The 19,769-nt window shown below is 46.5% G+C and overlaps 1 protein-coding gene across 1 annotated transcript; it reads left to right on the top strand.

The window, feature by feature from the left end:
- Positions 1–214: 214 nt before the first annotated feature.
- RTBDN (retbindin) lies at positions 215–19,491 on the top strand. The gene is made up of 6 exons (XM_063123277.1): positions 215–381; positions 10,510–10,675; positions 12,990–13,074; positions 13,718–13,846; positions 15,117–15,225; positions 17,912–19,491. The coding sequence occupies exons 2-6, from the start codon at positions 10,516–10,518 to the stop codon at positions 18,206–18,208; spliced, it is 780 nt and encodes a 259-aa protein (XP_062979347.1). The 5' UTR covers positions 215–381; positions 10,510–10,515; the 3' UTR covers positions 18,209–19,491.
- Positions 19,492–19,769: the final 278 nt, after the last annotated feature.

The following is a 19,769-nucleotide window of genomic DNA, read 5'->3' as shown; positions in this document are numbered from 1 at the left end:
AATGGGCAATTTCCCCCCGAAACCTCTGGTCGACCTACTTTGCCCTGAATCAAGGACACACACGTGGCTCTTCTGGGGGCTCCCGTGATCTTCCCCAACAAACCCGAGGGCTGATGGGCGTCTTGCGCGGATTGGGGAGGGCAGGCGTGAAGGGGGGAGGGAAGGGATTGTATATTGCTGCAGAAGCAACAGCAGCCGGAGGCAGAGACTCCGCTCCATTCCTCTCCGAAGCAGAGCGTGGTGTGGTGATAGCAGCAGCAGCAGCAGCAGCAGCAGCACGCTCCAGATCGGGGCCACTGAAGGGCGAACGAGACTAGACGAAGGAGAGCATCCTACTCCTCGCCTTGCCAAGCCCATCCTTGCAGCCCTCGCCGGATTCAGGTAGGCACGCAGGCAGGCGCCTGCAAAAGCCCTGACCGTGCACGACAACGGAGCGGCAGATTCCGCCAGGAGCCGAGGTGCCCTACGCAGTGGAGGCTGGTGGCTCCGATTTCGGTAGGGCTTTGCATCCATTCTGGGTTTCCCTCACAACCAGCCAGACCTCTAAAGGAGCTCTCCAAGGTGCTGGACCTAGTTTGGCCGAGGGTTCAGCACTTTGGAGAGCTCCTTTAGAGTTCTGGCTGGTTCTGACTGAAATTTAGAATGCATTCACAGCCCCTCCGAAATCGGAGCCACCAACCTACACTGGTTCCAGGCTGCCACTCACTGCAATGCTAGTCCTACTTGGAGTAGACCCATTGGAATGAATGGGACTTAAAGTACATGGTCATTGGGGGACACCTTTTGTCTAAAGGCAGGGGTTTCCAAAAGGGGACGCAACTGTTTGCCTCTATTACGCATCAGCTCGCAGCCCAAAGACGGCGGTGTTGGGCGCCGCCGCGCAAAACCCGCGGTGACGACGACCACAACGACGGGGCGAAAGTCGGGCTTCTTGAGACAAGCTCCCTTCGACCCTCTTCAGTTGTTAGCTCCCCCCTTAACAGTCGGAGTAGTATCTAACGTTGCCCCTACTTAAAGGAGATCTATAGAAATGAATGGGACAACGAAGACTAACATTGGACACGACCCGAAGTGCGGAGTGTTGCTTTCCTTTCACACTTTTCGCGGCTGCAGTCGGGGTGTTTGGGTGGGTTTCCAGTCCGTGTTTGGGGGTCGTGTGAATGGGGCGGAGACGTTTGTTTTTCCGACTTGATGATTCTGAAGCAATAGGATGCGATCCTGCGCGTATTAACGGAGCCTAAAGAGAGTTCAGGGAACGAGAAATTAGAAGCTCCTGCTTTGTTGTGGTTCATTGGGCATCAGGAGGTACCGTATTCTTGGGCTTACTCACATTTGATGTGGTGAGACTGGAGGTGGGAGAAAGCATCCTCCTGCCGCAGCGGACTGCGCTCTTTACCTTCCCAGGAGTTATAGCCAAGGGCGGGTGTGGGCTTCTCAGAAGCTGAATTGTTCCACAGAGAAAACCCGCTGGTATTGTCATGTGTGTGATTGTGATCCAGGAGTGCTTCGTTCATTTTGGTATATATGCTAAAAGGGGATCTAGCTATAAACTCCAACTGCAACCTTTACTTAATTGGTTAGCTCAACTGATTTTTAAAAAAATCTTCTGGTTAAATAAAAAATATGTATCCCATATAATTTATTTCATTTCTCCCTGGATAGTTCATAAAGTTAAATTTATATTATAGATAGACATAGACTAACAGAGAATTAAAAATACATATTTAGAGCTAAACATTTCAGCTTCTGCCCTTATCAGTCGCTCTTTATATATAAATATATACATGCATTGCCTGAAAGCAATGTAGGTCTGCTTCTTCTCTTCAAAATTATATGTTTGTATATGTTGTAAGTAAATGTAGGGTTCATTTTATGAATAAACTAAAAGTCTTATGATTAATTTATAAAGATGTATTTAAGATGTAATCAAAAATGAACTGACTTTTAATGTGTTCTTTTTATCTTGCTATTTTACAACGGGTCACTCTATCTGCTCAAAATAAGCTTTGTATTAACTTCCACCGTCAGTCTCTCCTCCACTGCTCTAAGCATCTTCTGTTCTTTACCTTTAGTCGCTGTGTAGTTCCTCCCAATTTCTATCAGTGTCTAGGACCTAGACTTCCACCAGTGTAGTTGAGCCAGTTTAAATCTGGATCCAACCCTAATCCAGTAGAAACCGGGAGGAAACATACAACTAAGGGTAAAGAAGAGAAGATACACCTGAAATAATGTAAACTGGGGAGCAAAGGAGAAACTTCAGAGACTGTGGGACACATATCTATGACAATGAGCTCTTTTGTGACCCAGCCTCTCCTAAAATGCAATGGTGGTTGCATACATTCACATAAATTCTGAACCGCTTTGAGTAAAAGCTGTATTTGAGGTAGGTGAGGACTCTTGGAAAAGACAAATTATTTGAACCAATTTGCTGAACAGCATTTGACTCTCTGTTAGGGTCCAAAGAATAAGAGGAATAGGGAAATAAGAATAAGGTTGGTCGTAATAAAGGTATTCTACTAATATGGGTTTTGGAATTTTTATTATGGTCAACATGGATGTCTTTGTGTTTGTGTTTTGTGAATAAGGAAAGTGGTTTCCTTTTGCTTGTCCAACTTCTGTTCAGCTCTCTGTTTATACTAAGAATGGCAGTCATCTTTCTTTACGGCGTTATCTGGTGTTCCCAAGTGTGTCTCTGGAGCTGTCCTTAAGTTAGAGGCTGGACTGAATTCTGTAAACTGTCTGACTTGGATCCATGCTATCCACTTCTGGCTTCACTGCAAATTGGCACTTCCAACAAATTCCCTGGTATCCAAGATCCTGTCAGACCATTTTGAATCTCCCTGTTCAAAGGCCATGACAAGTAAAATAAACTCAGTAGGGCTCTCATATCCTATGTTGCTATCAAGGGATCTAGCAAGCGCCAAATCAATTGTGAAACAAAGGCTGCTCAACATAGGTATGCAAGACCTTCAGAGTGCTGCTCGGGGTCCATGCTCCCCCAGTCCTTAGGCTTACCAGTTTCCTTTTGCAAAGACGGGATGCCCTACCTGCGCTGGTTAACAATTCCCAAATACAGGAGAGCATTCTCACTAGCCGGACTTAATGTCCTTCCCTCCAAACTTTTACATGGCAGATACAACAAAATCCCACTACTCAACAGATCCTGTCCCTGTAAAAATACTGAGGTGGAAACTGTATCACATGTGTTACCATTCTGTAGATTTTATCAAGGGGCTAGGAATGATCTTCTGAACCCCATTTTACAATCTTTTCCTGATCACCCAACTGAATTCCTAATGGCCCTATTATTTCAGAGTTCAGACAAGTCAATCACTGAGCAAGTGGCCAAATTTTTGAAATTGGCCATTTCTATTAGATCCTCTATGATTGCTTGTCCTCTTAATAGTTAAATGTACGCTCAGTCCTTTTGTATATAACTTTTGTTGGAATGGTCTATTGACTGCAGGAAAATTGCTGTTGTTGTCGAACTAAGAATGAGAGCCGAACCATGTCTACTCAGAAGTAAGTTAGTATGAGTTTAATGGGACTTAAGATAGTGGTACATAGGATTGCAGCCTAAAGAACTCAAAAACTTTGTTTCTTCTGTCTCCACACACAAATGATGATTTTTTAAAACCACATATACAGGTAGAGAGCTCCAAATCCCGGATACATAGACTTGTACAATACATGCAGTTTGAAAAGGAGTTGCTACATACACACTTTACAGTTTCATGGATCCGGGGTTGAGTTATTTGAGGTTATCCATATTTTATTTATTTATTTCATTTTTATACCACCCAATAGCCAAAGCTCTCTGGGCAGTTCACAAAAATTAAAACCATAATAAAACCATAATAAAAGATATGACTCTATCTTGAGAAGGAGGGAAACATCATACCCATGCCTGTGGTTTTTCAGGGAAGGCGCTTTGCATATGGTCAGAGAAGCACCTTGTTCTATTATTATGTCCCATGTCTGTGCTCTGATGATGTTTTAAAAAAATACCTCTGGAGCTGAAACCTAGTTCAGATTAAGCCCTGTCTGCTCCTCTCCAAAGCTGGAGATAGAACCCAGGAGTACTACCCTATTTCTTCGATTTTAAGACACACTTCCCCCCCCCCCATATAAACATCTCTAAAAATGGGGTGTGTCTTAGAATCGCGGGTGTGTCTTAGGGTTGTTTTTTTTCTGTTGGTGGTACTGAAATTAGTGTGCATCTTACAATCAATGGTGTCTTACAATTGAAGAAATACGGTAGTTCATTTTGTTTTATTTTGCAAATCGTTGCAGGTCATGTTGCAAATGGCCATTTGTTTACAGGGCACTCCATAAGGAGACCATGGTGAGTGTTTCTCTATTATTCTCACGTGCACTGGCAAGTTTACATGTAACCATTGCAGTCTTTGGTTTCACTGACTACAGTCATCCAAAGACTAATGATAGAAGAAAGGAGCAGGGTTGGCCCCACCACTAGGCAGAGTAAGGAAGCTGCCTCAGGTAGCAGATGCTGGGGGGTTGGGGCAGGAAGCAGTGGCAAGGTTTTGGATGGCAGAGCTGTGGGTGCCGTGCAGCCTGCCATCTGCTACCTAAGCCAGCCTGCTGCCCTTAAGTGCAGTGGAGGCAATGCCCACTCCAGGTTTTTGAGGAAAGACACCCTCAAGGGCCCCCTCCCTCAGTGAGCCTACCTTCTCACCACCATTGTCACCAGCTGCTATTGCTTCTCATCCTCCTTCTAATCATAGCTCCCACTTGTTTGCTTGACAGGCAGAAGGCCAGTGAGCAAAGAGGCAGTGGCATCTACTGCTCCTCTTACGAAACCCCCACTGATGTCTAGGACAGAGTGAGAGGCAGGTGAACAAGCAGGTTGCAATAGTGAAGAGGTGGATGTCAATGGCCCCCTGCTTGAATGTGGGCCCTTGGCAGGGGCCCAACCATGCCTACCCTTAGTGAATGGAGGATATCCTCCCGTTGCAGGGTTGAAGTAAGAACTGGCTTACAGTCAAGAGGCTTCTGCAGATGGAATGGGAGTGGGTGGAGGGAGGTTGTACTATCTTGTCCCTTGCCTCAGGCAGCAAAATACCTTGGGCCATCCCTGGAAAGTAAGGGAGGACAGGGAGCTGTGTTCTTTGAGGCCCGTCACTAATCTTTGCTGGGATTGAGGCCACAAGTATTTTCCAGGCTCCTTGCCAGGGAATAAGAAGGATGAATCCGAATGAGGCCACCCGAGAGTCGTAGTTCAATGTCAGTCAAGAAAAGATGACTGCTACTGCTGGGTTCTGAAGGCCAGAGAATACATTCCTCCCAATGTTCAGGTGGCTAGCACCAAATTGGGTGTGGGTTTCTAAAAGAGAAATGAGGAGATTGAGAAAGTTGGGGGCTTTGGACCAACGGACAGAATCCTGACATAGAGCTTCATCACATCAGCGTTATGCTGTGCAATCACTGCGAATTGTGTGCAAAGGACTCTGAAGTTTTCCAGCTTATAATCTGCTTTTACTGTGAAGTACTCCCGTGCATCCTGCTTTAATTTAGCTTCTTAGCCAAAAGAAGTGAAATAGTTTGGTGCAGGGAAAGTCTGGTTCTTCCAGGCATGCGAAAACACATCGCTCAAATTTCAACATGTGTTTTCATCCATCATTTTCAATGCGCTGTACTGTGGGCATATTTTCAAGGGGCGGTATTGCTGATGAAGGAGAGGGGTGTGCAAATTCAAATCCTTTCCTCCTGCTGCTTCTGAACTCCCCCGCTCCCTCCTGGCAGGGAAACAGGAGCGGTTACCCACAGTTGAACAAACAAAAAGCAGCAGCAGCAACCCTCACCCACATATATACAAATCAAGCAGACAGGACAGTGAGGGAGGAAAGGAAGGTGGTGGGGCGGGGGGGGGGGAGCGACTCTTTAGATCTGTGTGTGTTTTTAACCATTTTCCACTGCAAAGGAACACATTGTTCCTCCCTAGGTCCATAAGAGGGCTCTTCAAAGGCTGGTCAGTTTCACCCAAATGTCTTGTCAGTTTCAAGCAAAGTCCTTTGGCTGCTTCTGAATAGTGTGTGTGTGCGTGTGCGTGCGTGTGCGTGTGTGTGTCCTTTTCCATCCTATTCTGCCCGTTCCCCTACTCCCTCCTTGCTCTCCATGGGGGTGGGGCTCCTCCCAACAACACAGACATAGGCTGTGTGTCTTGTCCCTTATTGATTGGTCTCCCTAAAAATATGTGTTGCTCTTGTTCTTATTGGAACGGGTGTTGGTGGGGGAAGGACACAGATCATACTTCCATTACTTTGAGCATGTGAAGCTGAGTGGGGGATGGCAGGAGACACAAACAGGGGGAAGCAGAGATGGAAACACTCTCCATGGGGGGGGGGGTTCCCTGCATTTCCCACCTTTTTCTTTTTTTAACTATGAGGGGTCCAGTTTTTATTGGGAGCCCCCACATGGGAAAGGATGGATTAATCCTCTCACTAACTGTGATTTCCCTCTCAATTTCTCTGTCATGGGAGGTCCTGGAGCTGTGTTTGAAGTCTCCTCCTCCATACACTGGGAGTTGAGATGGTCACTTCCTACCTCGCTTCGCTCCCCCACCCCAGCCACCCACCCCATTTTTTTCCTTTTTAAAGTTGCAAAAATTAAGACTGCAATCTGAGGGGCTCTAATTTGGAAATGCATTCCGTTGAACTCAATGGGATTTATTTACTGAGTAAGCATGTAAAAGAGTTGACTGCAGTCTTACGTAATGTTCTACTTTGGTGTTAAGTAGCAAGAGAAGCAAATCCCAATCCCTGTTGTCAGAGGGGGAGTTGTCCCCACTTCAAACAACCAATAAACAATAGGAGGAGGTACAAAGAAGATCTGGGGGTGGGGATAACAATATGTGTGAGTGAACCTCAATGGATCTCCCCAACGCGCTACAGCAGAGATGTAAGTTTACAAGTTTTCATATGCTATATAAGCACTATAAAACCGAAATGGGATAATTCGAGGTAAACCAGAACAAAAGTGCATGTGGGATGAACTTGAAAGAACTGAGTTTAAATCTATGATGCTGGAAAGCCCCTGAGGAAGACACTGGATGTGTCCCGTCAGTTTCAGCTCTTAACCAGGGACGGCGCTACCATTAGGCCAACTAGGCAGCTGCCTAGGGCACAGACCTCAGAGGGGCGCAGTACTGACCTTTATACAAATTAGCTGTTTTAAGAAAAAAACATAATAAATTCAAGTTTTGTGCTTTTTATTTTTTCTACAAAACATCTGTTCTTAAAAATCAAAGTTGCCATTTTTGGATGTGTGTGTGCAAGTAGCTCGCCTAGGGTGCAAAATAGTCTGGAACCGGCCCTGCTCCTAACCTGTTAAAGATAATGTCAATTTACCACACAGGATTGTTTTAAGAGCAAACCAAATAACTACCAAAAAGCACTTCGTACATCAAAAGTGTCATTAATTTTCATTTTACAGAGAAAGGATCATTAGACTGGCTTTGAGCTGAGATAACATGGGGATTTTAAAAGGAAATTTACAGAGAACAAAAGAAGAGTCATGCTGGATCAGACCAAGGGTCCATCTAGCCCAGCACTCTATGCACACAGGAACCCACGAGCAGAACACAGGTGCAACGTCCCCCTCCCACCCATGTTCCCCAACAACTAGTGAAGATAGGTTTACTGCCTCTAATACTGGAGGCTGCACTTAGCCATCAGGACTAGTAGCCATTGAAAGCCCTGTTTGAAGTGATAAGTTTATCTGGGGTGCTTCCACACAAGTAGTTTTCTGGAATTGGCAACAGTCATTCACTTTGTTATTATTCCAAATAATCCAGATGATATAACTGACAAACAGTTGCACTCCAGTGTTTTCTCTGTTCCTCCATCTTCTTTTTGCCATTCCACTCCCTACCGATGGTTTTTAATGCAATTGTAGTGCTCATGCGTGAACCTTTGGGTATTATTAATGTATCTGGTAGGAGAATGGTCTGTGGAGGCTGTTAGTGAAGCCTTTGCTCTATTGCTTATCCTGCATCTCCTGGCTGCACTTCCACTATTACTTGCCCTGCACCCACGGAGCAATTAAAAAAAAAGTTAACATTCCATAGTTAACTTAATCTACTTGGGAGAGGAAGCGGAGAAGTAGATTCACTTTCCCACACTCCTCTCCCTTCCTCACCAAGCAGATAATCACTGGGATTTTTGTTTAAACTGGGATTTTTATTGGAATTGGCTTCATGCACTTCATATCCTACAAGATGGTTTCTCCGCCCGCCCGCCCCACTTTTCCACAGCCCGCTTTGGCTTTTTTCTTCCTTTAAATTCTTTTCATTTTCTTTTTGTGCTAAAGTGCAAGTGCACTAATAAGACATAAAAGAAAATCAGTGATTGAAAAGATTGAGTTTTGTTGTTTAGTTTTTGGTTTGGGATTGCTGAGGTTGGCACAGTAACACACCACCTCTGTTTACCTTTGTTGTGGGAATGGGCACTGCAGGATGGTCAGGGGGGTTATAGCACTATATTTTGAGGGACATGTGGAATGACTATGACAGGTCCACAGCTAGCTTGATTGCAAATGCTTCACTAACACAAGGCATCCTTCCAGAGGAGATTTTATTGTGCAATTTTACAGGGAGTCTAGATATTGTTTTCCCACTGCTGCTTCTTTTTTCTTACTACAGAAAATCCAGTAAGATGGAGCAGTTCCACAATGTCTTTTGATAGTTAGCAATAGGAGCTGTCTGTCTGGAAACATTAAAGGTGTGCAGATCCTATTCAAACTGTAAGAAAGACTCCCCACCCCCACCCCTCCAAGTCAAGGTGCATAGTATCGGAACCTGGCCAAATTATTTTTGGCATATGAGGTAGAAAGTCTCACAGGCACCTCTTTCCATCCCTGGCAGTAAAAGGCAATAACAAATTAAACAGGTAACAATTTGCTGCCATTTCATGACACCCAAAACCTGCTGCCTGAGGCAGCTGCCTCCCTCTATCTAATAGTAAGGGCAGTCCAGCCAAGGTGACACCTTCTCTAGGGAGGTGGTGATCTAGACCTGCATTTCGCCTCATATTGGTGCAAATTAAGCCAACTCACTGAAATTAGACACGACAAAGAAATGGATGGGGGTGGGGGGAGGTCACCTTGTGCTGAACGTACTTGCTGTGGTGCAATTTTGCCCTCTGGCACCCTTTGCTCAAAGGCACAGCAGTGAAAGCAGCAGTGTGCATGGAGGATCAAATGGATTTCACTCTCCAATATGTCCTTTTGGAAGAGAAATCCTATCACTGTTCTTTCACTGCCAGGAAATAAATAGCAGGGAATCTTTGTACCCACAACTTAGAAGAAAAATTGAGAACTCTGTTTCCATGGTTCTTCGAAAGGGGGGGGGGCTCAATCCCCTTTTGTGGCTGTGGTGCTTAGATTCTAAGAAGTGATGAAGAGATTTGAAGAGGGAGGGGGAGCTTGTGCCATAAGCCAAATCTGAAAGAGGGCCTAGCAGGCTGTAGCAGGGGAGCTGGAAACCAGGTCAAATGGGCTTTGTTGTTACAACTTTTTCTTCCTTGTTATGCCTTCGTTCTTTCAGCATCCCTGGTCTTGCACATGGAGCAATATGGCTGAGCTGCTGCTGTGCCATAAACTTCACTATATCTCCTGACTTATCTCAACTTATATTTATTGTGCATCCAGGAGCTTTCAAAGAGACACACAGATATAACAATATTAACATCAGAGCCGAGTGTACCATTAGGAGGAGTGAGGTGTCTGCACAGGCAGCAGATGCTGCAGATTCTAGATGTCAAGATGTTGAAGGACAGAGAGATATGTGGTGGACAGCCTGCCCTACACTCACCTAAACACACCTACAGACTTCAGGTGTGATGGAAGATGCTATCCTGCCACTAATGTTAAAGTAGTTCAACTGCCAGTCTATTCAGCTTCTGTACATAGAATAGTGTTGGTGGGGAGGCCTCTTGTCCTTTACCTCAGGCACCAAAATATCTAGGCCAATCTGATTACAAGACCATATCCAGGCATATCGGAACACTTTGCAAACACTCACAGAAACCTGCAGATGGGAGTTCCAGAAGATATAACGAACACACACACAGGGATGTGCCCTCAGCTCATTTTATGACCAAACTATAATTTCAATCAAGGTGTGCAGGAGCTCCTGGTGGTACCCAGGCCAGCTGGTCCTGTGTTGAAGAGTTGCCTCCAGTTGGCTTGCCTTGAATTACCTGGCGGGAGGAGGGAGTTAGCAGCAACAGCAGCTGCAGGCGGCTTTTCACTCTGAAGTCAAACAATGAACAAAAGGAAGGGCTGTGGATGTAACCCTCAAAAGAGAGGAAGAAGTGAGAGGAGTTGTTGGAATGGGACAGAGATGAAAGCGTTGTGTATCCAGGAGAATACTGGTGGGAGCTCGGACTAAGGGGAGTCCATCTTATATAATCTGGCTGGCATGCTTGGAGATGGAGGAGGATCTATTCCATCCAAACTGATTTACTAACACCCACCCCTTCTTCTTCTCAGGTAGTCATGAGTGGTGGCACCATCTGGATAGTGGGTATGGCCTGGGCATTAACAGTGCTGTGTGCCAGTGCGAAGGGCATAGAGGACCGCTGCTTATCTGGAGGGAAACACAAATCCAGTCCAAGCCCAGAAGGACAGCTGGGTATCTGCCAGATCTATGCGGAGAGTGAGTATTGTTTGAGGACATGAAGGGCAGGTCAGTGGGTGAAGCGATGAGATTTGCAGAGCTGGGGGCAAGTGAGAAGTTGAGCTCTGTATCCCAGGGTTTGAGGGGCATCCCCACAGGTTTGAAGAAGACACTCTCTCAGAGAAGCGCTGATGAGCAAACTTCCCTTTGGTTGATAAAATGTGAATGAAGCTACAGAAATGGAATGATTAGGTGCAAAGCAGAACTGTGTTCCTTCACCTTTACTAAGCGTTGTATAGAAGAGGGGATTTCAGCTGGCAATAATTCTCTCTTCCTTGCATGACAAGTGGTGCACGCCAAAATCTCTTCTTCTATCCAGCCATTCAGCCTTTCCCAACCATGTGTCCCCAAAGGTTATTGGACTACAACTCCCACCATCCCCAGTCAGCATGCCAATGGTCAGGGTTGACAGGAGTTGCAGCCGCCCCTGAGGATGCAAGTTTGGGAAAGGCAGCTTTAGAGATATTCCGTGGCATCTGAACTTCCTATGTGGATAGGAGAGCAGGGGTGTTGCTGCTGGACAAACAGAAGTTTCTGGGCCCAGGGTTGTCTTTCAGCATGTGAGGAAGGGTTAACCTTTCCCTCTCCGGCTGTAATCCCCGTTGAATATCACCTCCTACGTGACAATTAAGAGATTCGATTAACTTGATTTGTACCCTGCCTTTCTACCAAGAAAAATGGTACTCAAGGCAGCTAATATTGGAGACTCTGGCCTTATAGCATTGATGAGAAAAACCTTCCATGCCTCATGCAACTATCAGGGCCAGATCTACACCAAGCAGGATAGAACACATTGAAAACGGTTTGAAAACAGTATATGTAATGTGTTCTGGGCCTGAACAGTTGTCAAAACTGTTATAAACCGTTATAAAGCAGTAGTGTAGATCCTGCCCAGGTCTGTGAGCAAGTACACAATACATAAGAACCATCTCTATAAATGAGCCAGTACCCGAGGGTCCCATTTCTTCTCTGTCCCATGAGTCATATGTCAGGCACATGACTTTCAAGCCCTACAAGTCAGGTTGCTGCCTTATTTCTTGGCCCTGTATCTTTCACACCACAGAAGAAGACATGCCAGGGGGGCGGGGGCGGGGGAGGGCATGGGGTGTGTGGGTGGAAGATACCTTTTCTCCTCTTTGTACTTCTCCGGTGGTTAATACTAGTGCAATACACAGAATTTTAACTGACAAAGCTTTTTGTACCACTCTCTCTATGCCATTTTTATTTTTATTTTATTTTTTGGCCTGCTAAACTTCTATGTGTTGCACTTCAGTTCAAGGCCCAGAAATTAGGCCAGTCATGTAGTAGCTGGCAACCCTATTAACCCAGGAAAAATTAGGTGCAAACAGGACCCTTTTATTCTAAGCTCACTGGTTAGTAGTCTGCTGGCGAAGCCTGCATTTCTGCCACTTCATAGAGCTCCATCAGATGAGTGTTTTATAGCACGCTCGTTGCTGGGCACTCAGATTTTCACAGGTCCCTCTCACGACGTCGTCTGCCTCCTGCACGCCTTCTAGCCTTCTTAAGTGACAAAAAAACACCCCAATAAGTCTGACTTATTTTAAAGAAGGAAGTTGCCACTATCTCCTGCTCTGTGCAGGAGAAGCAGCGGGATCAAAATGGGCCACTGAATGGGCCACCTGCAAGTTGTTTACTTCCTCTTTCAAAAGAGGGACAAACAAGCGGGTAGAGAAGCAACGGTAAGCAAACGTGATTTTCCCCATGTGATGATGATCAGAGTAATATCTGGCAGTGGTGCCTGTACTATTACTACTTCTTTTTCCAGTTACAGACAAGCTTCCAGGCTTGTCTCTAACCAGGAACATGATAAAAGGGAACAGAGTGTGTGAGCTGTGAGCATGAAAGCACAAAGGGCCTAGAGACTGATTTAAATCTACAGAATCACATCATTTTTCACATCTCAAAAATGACCTCCCGGCTTAGTCTAACTGCAGTCTATCTATGGTTGCTGGGGATGATGGAGTTTGTAGTCCAGCACATCTGGAAGGCACCAAGTTGGGGAAAGCTGCTATTGTGACCATAGGATAAGAAGCAGGGTGTGGGGGCACAGAGAGAGAACTTCTTTATATATCAAGCCAGCGATTCCTTGAAGATTGCATGCCGGGGATTTCTGTATCATCACATGATAAGTGATGGTGTCGATGTTCACATTTTGTCCGGCATACCAAGTAATGGCTGCATTAATAAAGATAACATGTAAAATCACCAGGATGCAAATGGTCCATCTTGGTCCAAAGGGCTGGAGATGCTGACGGGAGATTTCTTTCTGCAGGTGCCTGTTGCTCACCAGAGGTTGCCCAGGACCTTTCCAAAGCCAATGACATCTATTGGAACCGCTGTGGAAGCCTCAGCAGCAGGTCAGAGCCCAGCCTTTCCAGAGGTGAAGGAAGCTAGCCATGGCTCCTGTACCTACAGAAAGCATTTTTACCCCAACCGTTAGCCAAAACAGGGCTCCCAGAGCAGCTTACGAAGATCAGTCAAATGACAGTCACGGGGAAGAAAGAGGGCAGGGAAGCCAGCTCAGGCACCCGTTCTTACAATGAGGAGCGGGGATGGAGACACTTCAGGTAGCCTGAGGGAATTGTCGCTGCTAGTTGCTGCTAGATGAGCCAAGGCCAAAGACAACTGATCTTGCAGAGACAATGGAATAAACCTGCTGTCTCTTCTCTCCCACTGCTCTGCAGCCTGCTGGAAAGGCCTCATGTGTGAAGAGGGCTGTAAATTTGGGCCCTGCCAATAGGCAGGGGGACAGGGGACGGACGGCGTTCCCTTGTGAAGCTCCCTGCAATTAATCTTGGTGGTTACCAAACAACCAGGGGAGGAGCAGGGAAAAGCTGCTGCTTACTCAACCTTTTTCTTGCTTCACTTTTTTTTCTTGAGACCCACTCTTAAGACTGAGCTACTATACGGCTGGGGCTGGCCTACTTTTTTAATGGAATCCTCTGCCTTTTGGATGTCATAGTATCTATATTTACTACTGTGTTTCCTTCTCTCCTGAAGATGTGAGGAATATATGCAGCAAGTGGAATGTTTCTACCGCTGCTCTCCCATTGCTGCCCAGTGGCCTCATCCTCAGCGACCCACAGCTATGCAGGCTGTGCCCCTCTGCCAGAGTTTCTGTGACCAATGGTGAGTTCAGACTCCTTTAGAGTGGGTGTCCTGTGGGGGTGAAGAAAGGAAAGAACACCTCTGGACATTTTGGACTACAACTCCCAACATGCTGGGAGTTGTAGTCCACAATATCCAGAAGGAGCCAAATTGGAGAAGACTGGGACTGATGGGAATTGTTATCCAAAACATCTGGAGGGCACCAAGTTGGGGAAGGTTGAGTTAAGATATCAAAGTGCATGCAGAGTAATCCAACTGTAGTGGTGATCCTACTTGGAAAGTAAACACCATTGACCAAGTAGATCTTAATTCTGAATAAACACGCATATGGTTGCATTGTAGGTGGTATAAAACAAAATGCTATGTCATTTTAAGAGCTACAAGGAGTGAAAGACATACATTTTTCCCCTGACACTGAAGAAGCCCTTTATAAGTTTGGAAGAACTATCAGTTCAACACACTGGAAAAACAGTATCTATGCAACGTGCATCTTTTTTAGAACACCTCCCATTCTATTTTGGAGCCAGTAAGCCAGATGTGGAGAAGTCTAGATGAGTGCAAAGGTGGAACTGAATATCAAGGGTATATACAAGCCTTTTGAAGGACATTCCCAAGTGCTGGCTCCAGAGCTGTGAAGGCCTTTGGGCAAAACACCCTCAAAATGGCCCCTGCTTTATCAGTGAGTCGACCTCCTCACCAGCATTACCACTTGCTGCTCTTCCTCACCATTGCTACTGCCTGCTTTGCTTACTTGCTTGCCAGGTAGAGAGCCAATGAGCACGCAAGCAATGGCATCGGCTGCTCTTCCTTCATGCCACCACTGTACTCTCGGGGCCAGAATGAAGATGAGTGAACAAGCAGGTGGCTATAGTGAAGCAGAGGAGCAGGTCTGGAGGCTCTTGTCAGCGGACCCTCTGCTGAGGTGTGGGCCTTGGCAGGTGCCCAACCATGCCTGTCCTTGACACCAGCCCTGTACACTGACTTGAGCTCCTTAGGTGGAAAGGTGGGAATTACAGTAATACAGTGACCCTGTTCAGACAACACGATAAGCCATGATGGTTAAGCATTTTGAACTAAACATTATAGTTTAGCATATCATGTGAACCATGACAGCGTATCGTGTGAGCCATTCCTAACCATGGTGACTACATAACCGTGGTTTAAACATGCCCACTAACAATTTGCAGCAAAATGGTTAGTAGCAGCCTAACCATAGCTTAGCGTATTATCTGAAGAGGCCCAGCGAAAACTCAGCTGCCTTCCTTACTGCCCAATCCTGTTGTCACCTCAGGTATGACGCTTGCAAAGAAGACCTGACCTGCGCTCGTAATTGGCTTACTGACTGGCACTGGGGACCTGATGGGAATAACTGCAGCCATGACTGCCTCTCGTATGGCCAGGTGAGGGGACAAGTAACCGCCACAAGATGAGTGCTGTTCCTCCTCCTCAGCTCCAGCCTGAGAAGTGGTTTGAAATTGCATGAGTCAGCAAACAGCTGCCTATATTAAGCCATGAATGAGTGGAGGAGGAATAGAGGGGGTGTGTGTGTGTGCGTAAGTAAGTGTAAAAAGCAGGAATAAAATTTTCTTGGGAGGCACTGACTACAGCAGAGATGGGGCCTTCCAGTTGTTGTTGTACCTCACCATTAGCCATACTGGTCAGGGCCGATGGAAGGTTTACAGAAATCGAAGAAGTTGTATGAAAGAGCTTTGTCAAAGACAGCTGCAGTCCAAAAGGCAGGGTGCTACTCTGCCCTGAGAGCCAAGAGAGATGAACATCTCCCCAGTAACTCTATATGACAGGCCTCAGCCGCAACCACTGGGGGCAAAGTTAATTCCTGCTGAATGCTGGTGGCTTTGCACTGAGCCAGTCAGGTTGCACCTCAGGGCAGTTAACCTAGACAGTGTCTAGAGACAGGAATGTCTGTCTCTCTAGACAGCAACAACTAGGCTGGAAGTCTGTCACAGCAAGTGTTTGACTGACTGACAGCACGACAACGTCAAGCCCATTTGACTCATCCCCCGAATCTTTCCACTATGAATGACGGCAGGAATTTATAGAGGCGGGTAGTTGCTGGTGCCCTTTTGAGTGGGTGAAGCTGTCATTTTTAACTCCTTCTTCATACCAGGCATTGCACTGCCTTTATAAAGCAAAGTCTGCCTTTAATCACTTGCTGAGGGCCATAGTCTCCCCCCCCAGAGAGAAAGAGATCAACTATTCCGTGAACACCAAGGGACATGGAGAATGGTGGGAGAGGGCAGGAACATGACAGCCCCAGCACCTCTAATTTTAGAAATCAAGCCACATTACCACGCATAAATTCTGAAATGTGTGCATTTTTATGGGAATAGATGTCTACGTTCATTACCAAAACAACAACACACATGTCGAAGTCCAAATAAGTCACATGATGACTCATTATTTGTTTTAGTTATTAAATATAGATCCCACCTTTCCACTAAAAATAGTGCTCAAGGCAACTAACAGTAAAATGCAGTGAAAATAAAGTTATAATTAAAGCATGAAAACACGTCCAGTAAAAATGTATCGCTAAGAAAGAAATAGCAGCACCTACCTGATTAAGGCCTACTTCAGCAGCAAATCAGCCTAGAGACCAAATGTCTGTGAATAAAGGTATCTTTACCTGCTGTGGGGAGGAAAACAGGGACGGAGCGGGCTTGGCTTCCCTAGGCAGGGAGTTCCAGAGCCTGGAGCAGCCACCAGGAAGGCCCTCTCTTGTGTACCTGCCAAACATGCTTCTGATGGTGGCAGGACAGAGAGAAGGGCCTCTCCTGAGGATCTTAAAACCTAGGCATGCTCCTATGGGAGAATGTGGCCTTTCAAAAGGCTGCCTTATCTCTTTTGGACTGCTCCCAAGCAACAAGTCCCTCCCTTGCAGTCTGGCCCCAATGAGCAGGCAGAGGATTGACTGCAAATGGCTGTGAGATAGCAGTTGAATTGTCCTTTGCAGAGTGGAGGAGATAACACAGGCAACATGGATTGGGCTGGGATGAAACAGGCTCTCTTATGTGGGCAGGACATATCTGGTAGGTTGCAAAGAAGAAAGAGACATGATCAAGCGACTCAGGAGCAGCCATCCCCAACCAGGTACCCTCCAGATGTTTTGGACCTCAGCTCTCATCAGCCCCAGAAAGCATGGTCAATGGTGGGGAATGCTGGAAGATATAGCCCAAAACATCTGGAGGGCATCCAGAAAGCTGCTCTACAGCTCTCGTTCCCCTTCTCTGCTGGTTTGAGTCTTAGGCAGGAACTACACTACTGCTTTAAAACAGTTTATAACAGTAGTGACTACTGTTAGGGCCCAGTACACACTCCATATACAGTTTTCAAACCGTTGTCATATCCTGCTTGGTGTAGATCTGGAGATCCTGCTCCTCACACTGACCTCCTCAGTGATTCCTGAACACAGGGGTTGGGCAACTTGTGGCCTTCTGGATACTTTGTTCCCCAAGTCCCCTGATCCCTCACTATTGGCTAAGCTGGTTAGGACTGATGGGAGTTTTAGGCCAAAACATCTGGAGGGTCTACCTGTCCTAACAGAAAGGAAATTGCAGGAGCAGGAAACCAGTTGCCTTCCATGCCTTGGACTACAGCTCCCATCAGCCAGCAGGGCTAATTATGGGAGTTTTACTCCAAAACATCTGGAGGGTGCCAGGTTACCTGTCTCCTGGAATGCTGTTCTGGAATGAACAGGCAATATTTGCACACTACTTTTTTTATTCCTCCACCCCAGCCCAATCGCAACCACTTTTCCAGATAAATGTGTTTGGAATTTAGTCAAGCACAAACAGCTCCTTGGCAAAATTAAACATTCTTTTAAACATGCTGCCTCTATTCTCATCTATGGATGGTATGAGAATGGGCTGCCCAGGAGAAACAGACTTCCTCTGGACCCAGTAAAAGCTACCGGAACCAGAATAAGACCTCCTCACTCCTAGGATGGTTCCTCGGCCTTTCTAGCCCAAAGAATCTGCACCAATCAGGTGACAAGTAGAACTGGATTGGAGTGCTGCCCACTAAAGAGTCTTTTGCACTCATAGCAACATCCCCTCTCTCCTTCCTTAGATGTACAAGGATGGAAAGGAGTTGTGCGAGACCATCTGGGACGATTCTTTTGCTGTCAGCAGTGACCCCTGTGAGTGCCTAACTCTGGCAGCCTCCGATGCAGCCTTCCCCTCTTCTTATTCCCACCCTGAAGACAGTGACAGCATTGAGGAGTCCGACACCACGAAGGAGGGCAGCAGAAGAGAAGGCCGCATCAGGATTTGTACGGGCAATCTGCTCTACCGACGCCTGAGAAGGAACATGCAGAAGCGTTCGGTCTTCATGGAAGATGTGGAGGGGAGTGGGAGTGGGTTCTGATCCAAGACAGCTACCCTCCCCAGGGAAAATAACCCCCTCCCCTGTGATTGCCGGGGGCTTGGGGGGATCGCTTGTGATCTATGCAAATCCGTCATGTCCCACCTTACCAGCTTCTTGCCACCTTGTCTAGCTCTGTGCAACTTGGCATATGGTCATGGGGCAAAAGAAGCCGATCTGTTACCTTAACAGGCCTCCCGGTCCCATGCCGTAGCGGTAGAGCTGACCCCGCCAGGGCGCCTTCATCTCCTGGGAGCTGGTCCATGGCCACTGCTTTCCTCAAGCTCTCCATTTTGTACAGGTAGAAAAGCCTGGTTAGAGAGCAGTTGATGTGACATCTCCACTCCCAATGCCCTGCCTTCCCTTCCCTTTGTGCCCTTCCAAGAGCTGGCCCGAAGGGTCCTTCATTGGGGGCCCCTCAGAGGCTCTGGTGAATGAACACACTTGAGAAAACAAGGGATTGTGTGGCTGAAAAGAAAGGTGTGACATGATCTACACTGGAGAACTTAGCCCCTACTGCTGATATGGTTTCAAGTACATTTGCTAGTGGGCCTGAGCCAAAATGGAAGGCCTTCCACTGGTTGAGCCAACATGGAGGCAGCAGGCAATAGATAAATCACTGCCCATTAGGTGGGGCTAGAGAGCTACATTGACATAGTTACAGGCCGGGAGTCAGGAAGGCTGCAGTTACATGAGGACCGATAGCTGCTGCTCCATTAAATTGGCTCACACCCAGCACTCGCTTTAACTTTTATGCCACCAAACGCTGGTTGTACAGATCTGGCTTGTTAAGTTTAATAATGCAATGTGTGCATCAGGGAAAACATTTCAAGCACTCTGTACAAAATGCATAGCGTCCAACAAGAAGCGATCTGTGCCATGTAGCATATGTTCTAGTCAGAAAAGCATCTAATGATGGGATGCAGACAGTCAGGCCTGGGGTCCAAATCCATCTGGCCATGCCCTTTCCCCCACAACCACCTGTCACGGGTCGTTTTTTTGTTTTTGCTTTTGTGCAGTCTTTCCTCCATTGTAAAAGGTTGAAATGAATCCCCTAAGGCTTCGTTTCAGAAAGAGCTTTAAGCTAAAACATGCTGGTGTTTTGGGAATTTTGCCCCCACCCCCCACTGGAATGCAGTCCCCCAAGATTTGGCCCTCAGCCAAAGAGAGATTCTGCACCCCTGATCTAATGGAAAATGAAGGGTGGGGTTGGAGAGCGCAAGAGTCCCCGTGCCTCCACATCTTTTATGCGGCACTCCTTGAATTTCACCAAACCAACCCCGGTGTACTCTGTACTAGAGTACACCGGGGTTGGTTTGGTGAAATTCAAGGAGTGCCGCATAAAAGATGTGGCACTCCTTGAATTTCAAAACACTGTGCAAATTCCCTTGGTAACACAGTCCACAACAGACCCAGTCACCCACCCCGCTTTATCAGCTCTCTTCTCATGCTCTTCTCGCTTGTTCACCCTTGGTCATGTTTGTTGCAAACTGTACTTTATGCATCTGTTCAGACCTGTTAATACTTATGGGAAAATTAAAAGAAACGTGTGCATACAAGAATT

This window comes from Elgaria multicarinata, chromosome 3 (assembly GCF_023053635.1).
Source record: "Elgaria multicarinata webbii isolate HBS135686 ecotype San Diego chromosome 3, rElgMul1.1.pri, whole genome shotgun sequence".
Classification (NCBI taxonomy): Eukaryota; Metazoa; Chordata; class Lepidosauria; order Squamata; family Anguidae; genus Elgaria; species Elgaria multicarinata.
The sequence above is the reverse complement of the archived record's forward strand: the minus strand, read 5'-3'. Positions and strand labels throughout refer to the sequence as shown.

Coding starts and splice junctions, on each gene's coding strand:
- RTBDN (XM_063123277.1), top strand. CDS start 10,516: ATGAGTGGTGGCACCATCTGGATAGTGGGTATGGCCTGGGCATTAACA. Junction 10,676..12,989: donor CTGCCAGATCTATGCGGAGA/GTGAGTATTGTT, acceptor TTCTTTCTGCAG/GTGCCTGTTGCTCACCAGAG. Junction 13,075..13,717: donor TGTGGAAGCCTCAGCAGCAG/GTCAGAGCCCAG, acceptor TCTCTCCTGAAG/ATGTGAGGAATATATGCAGC.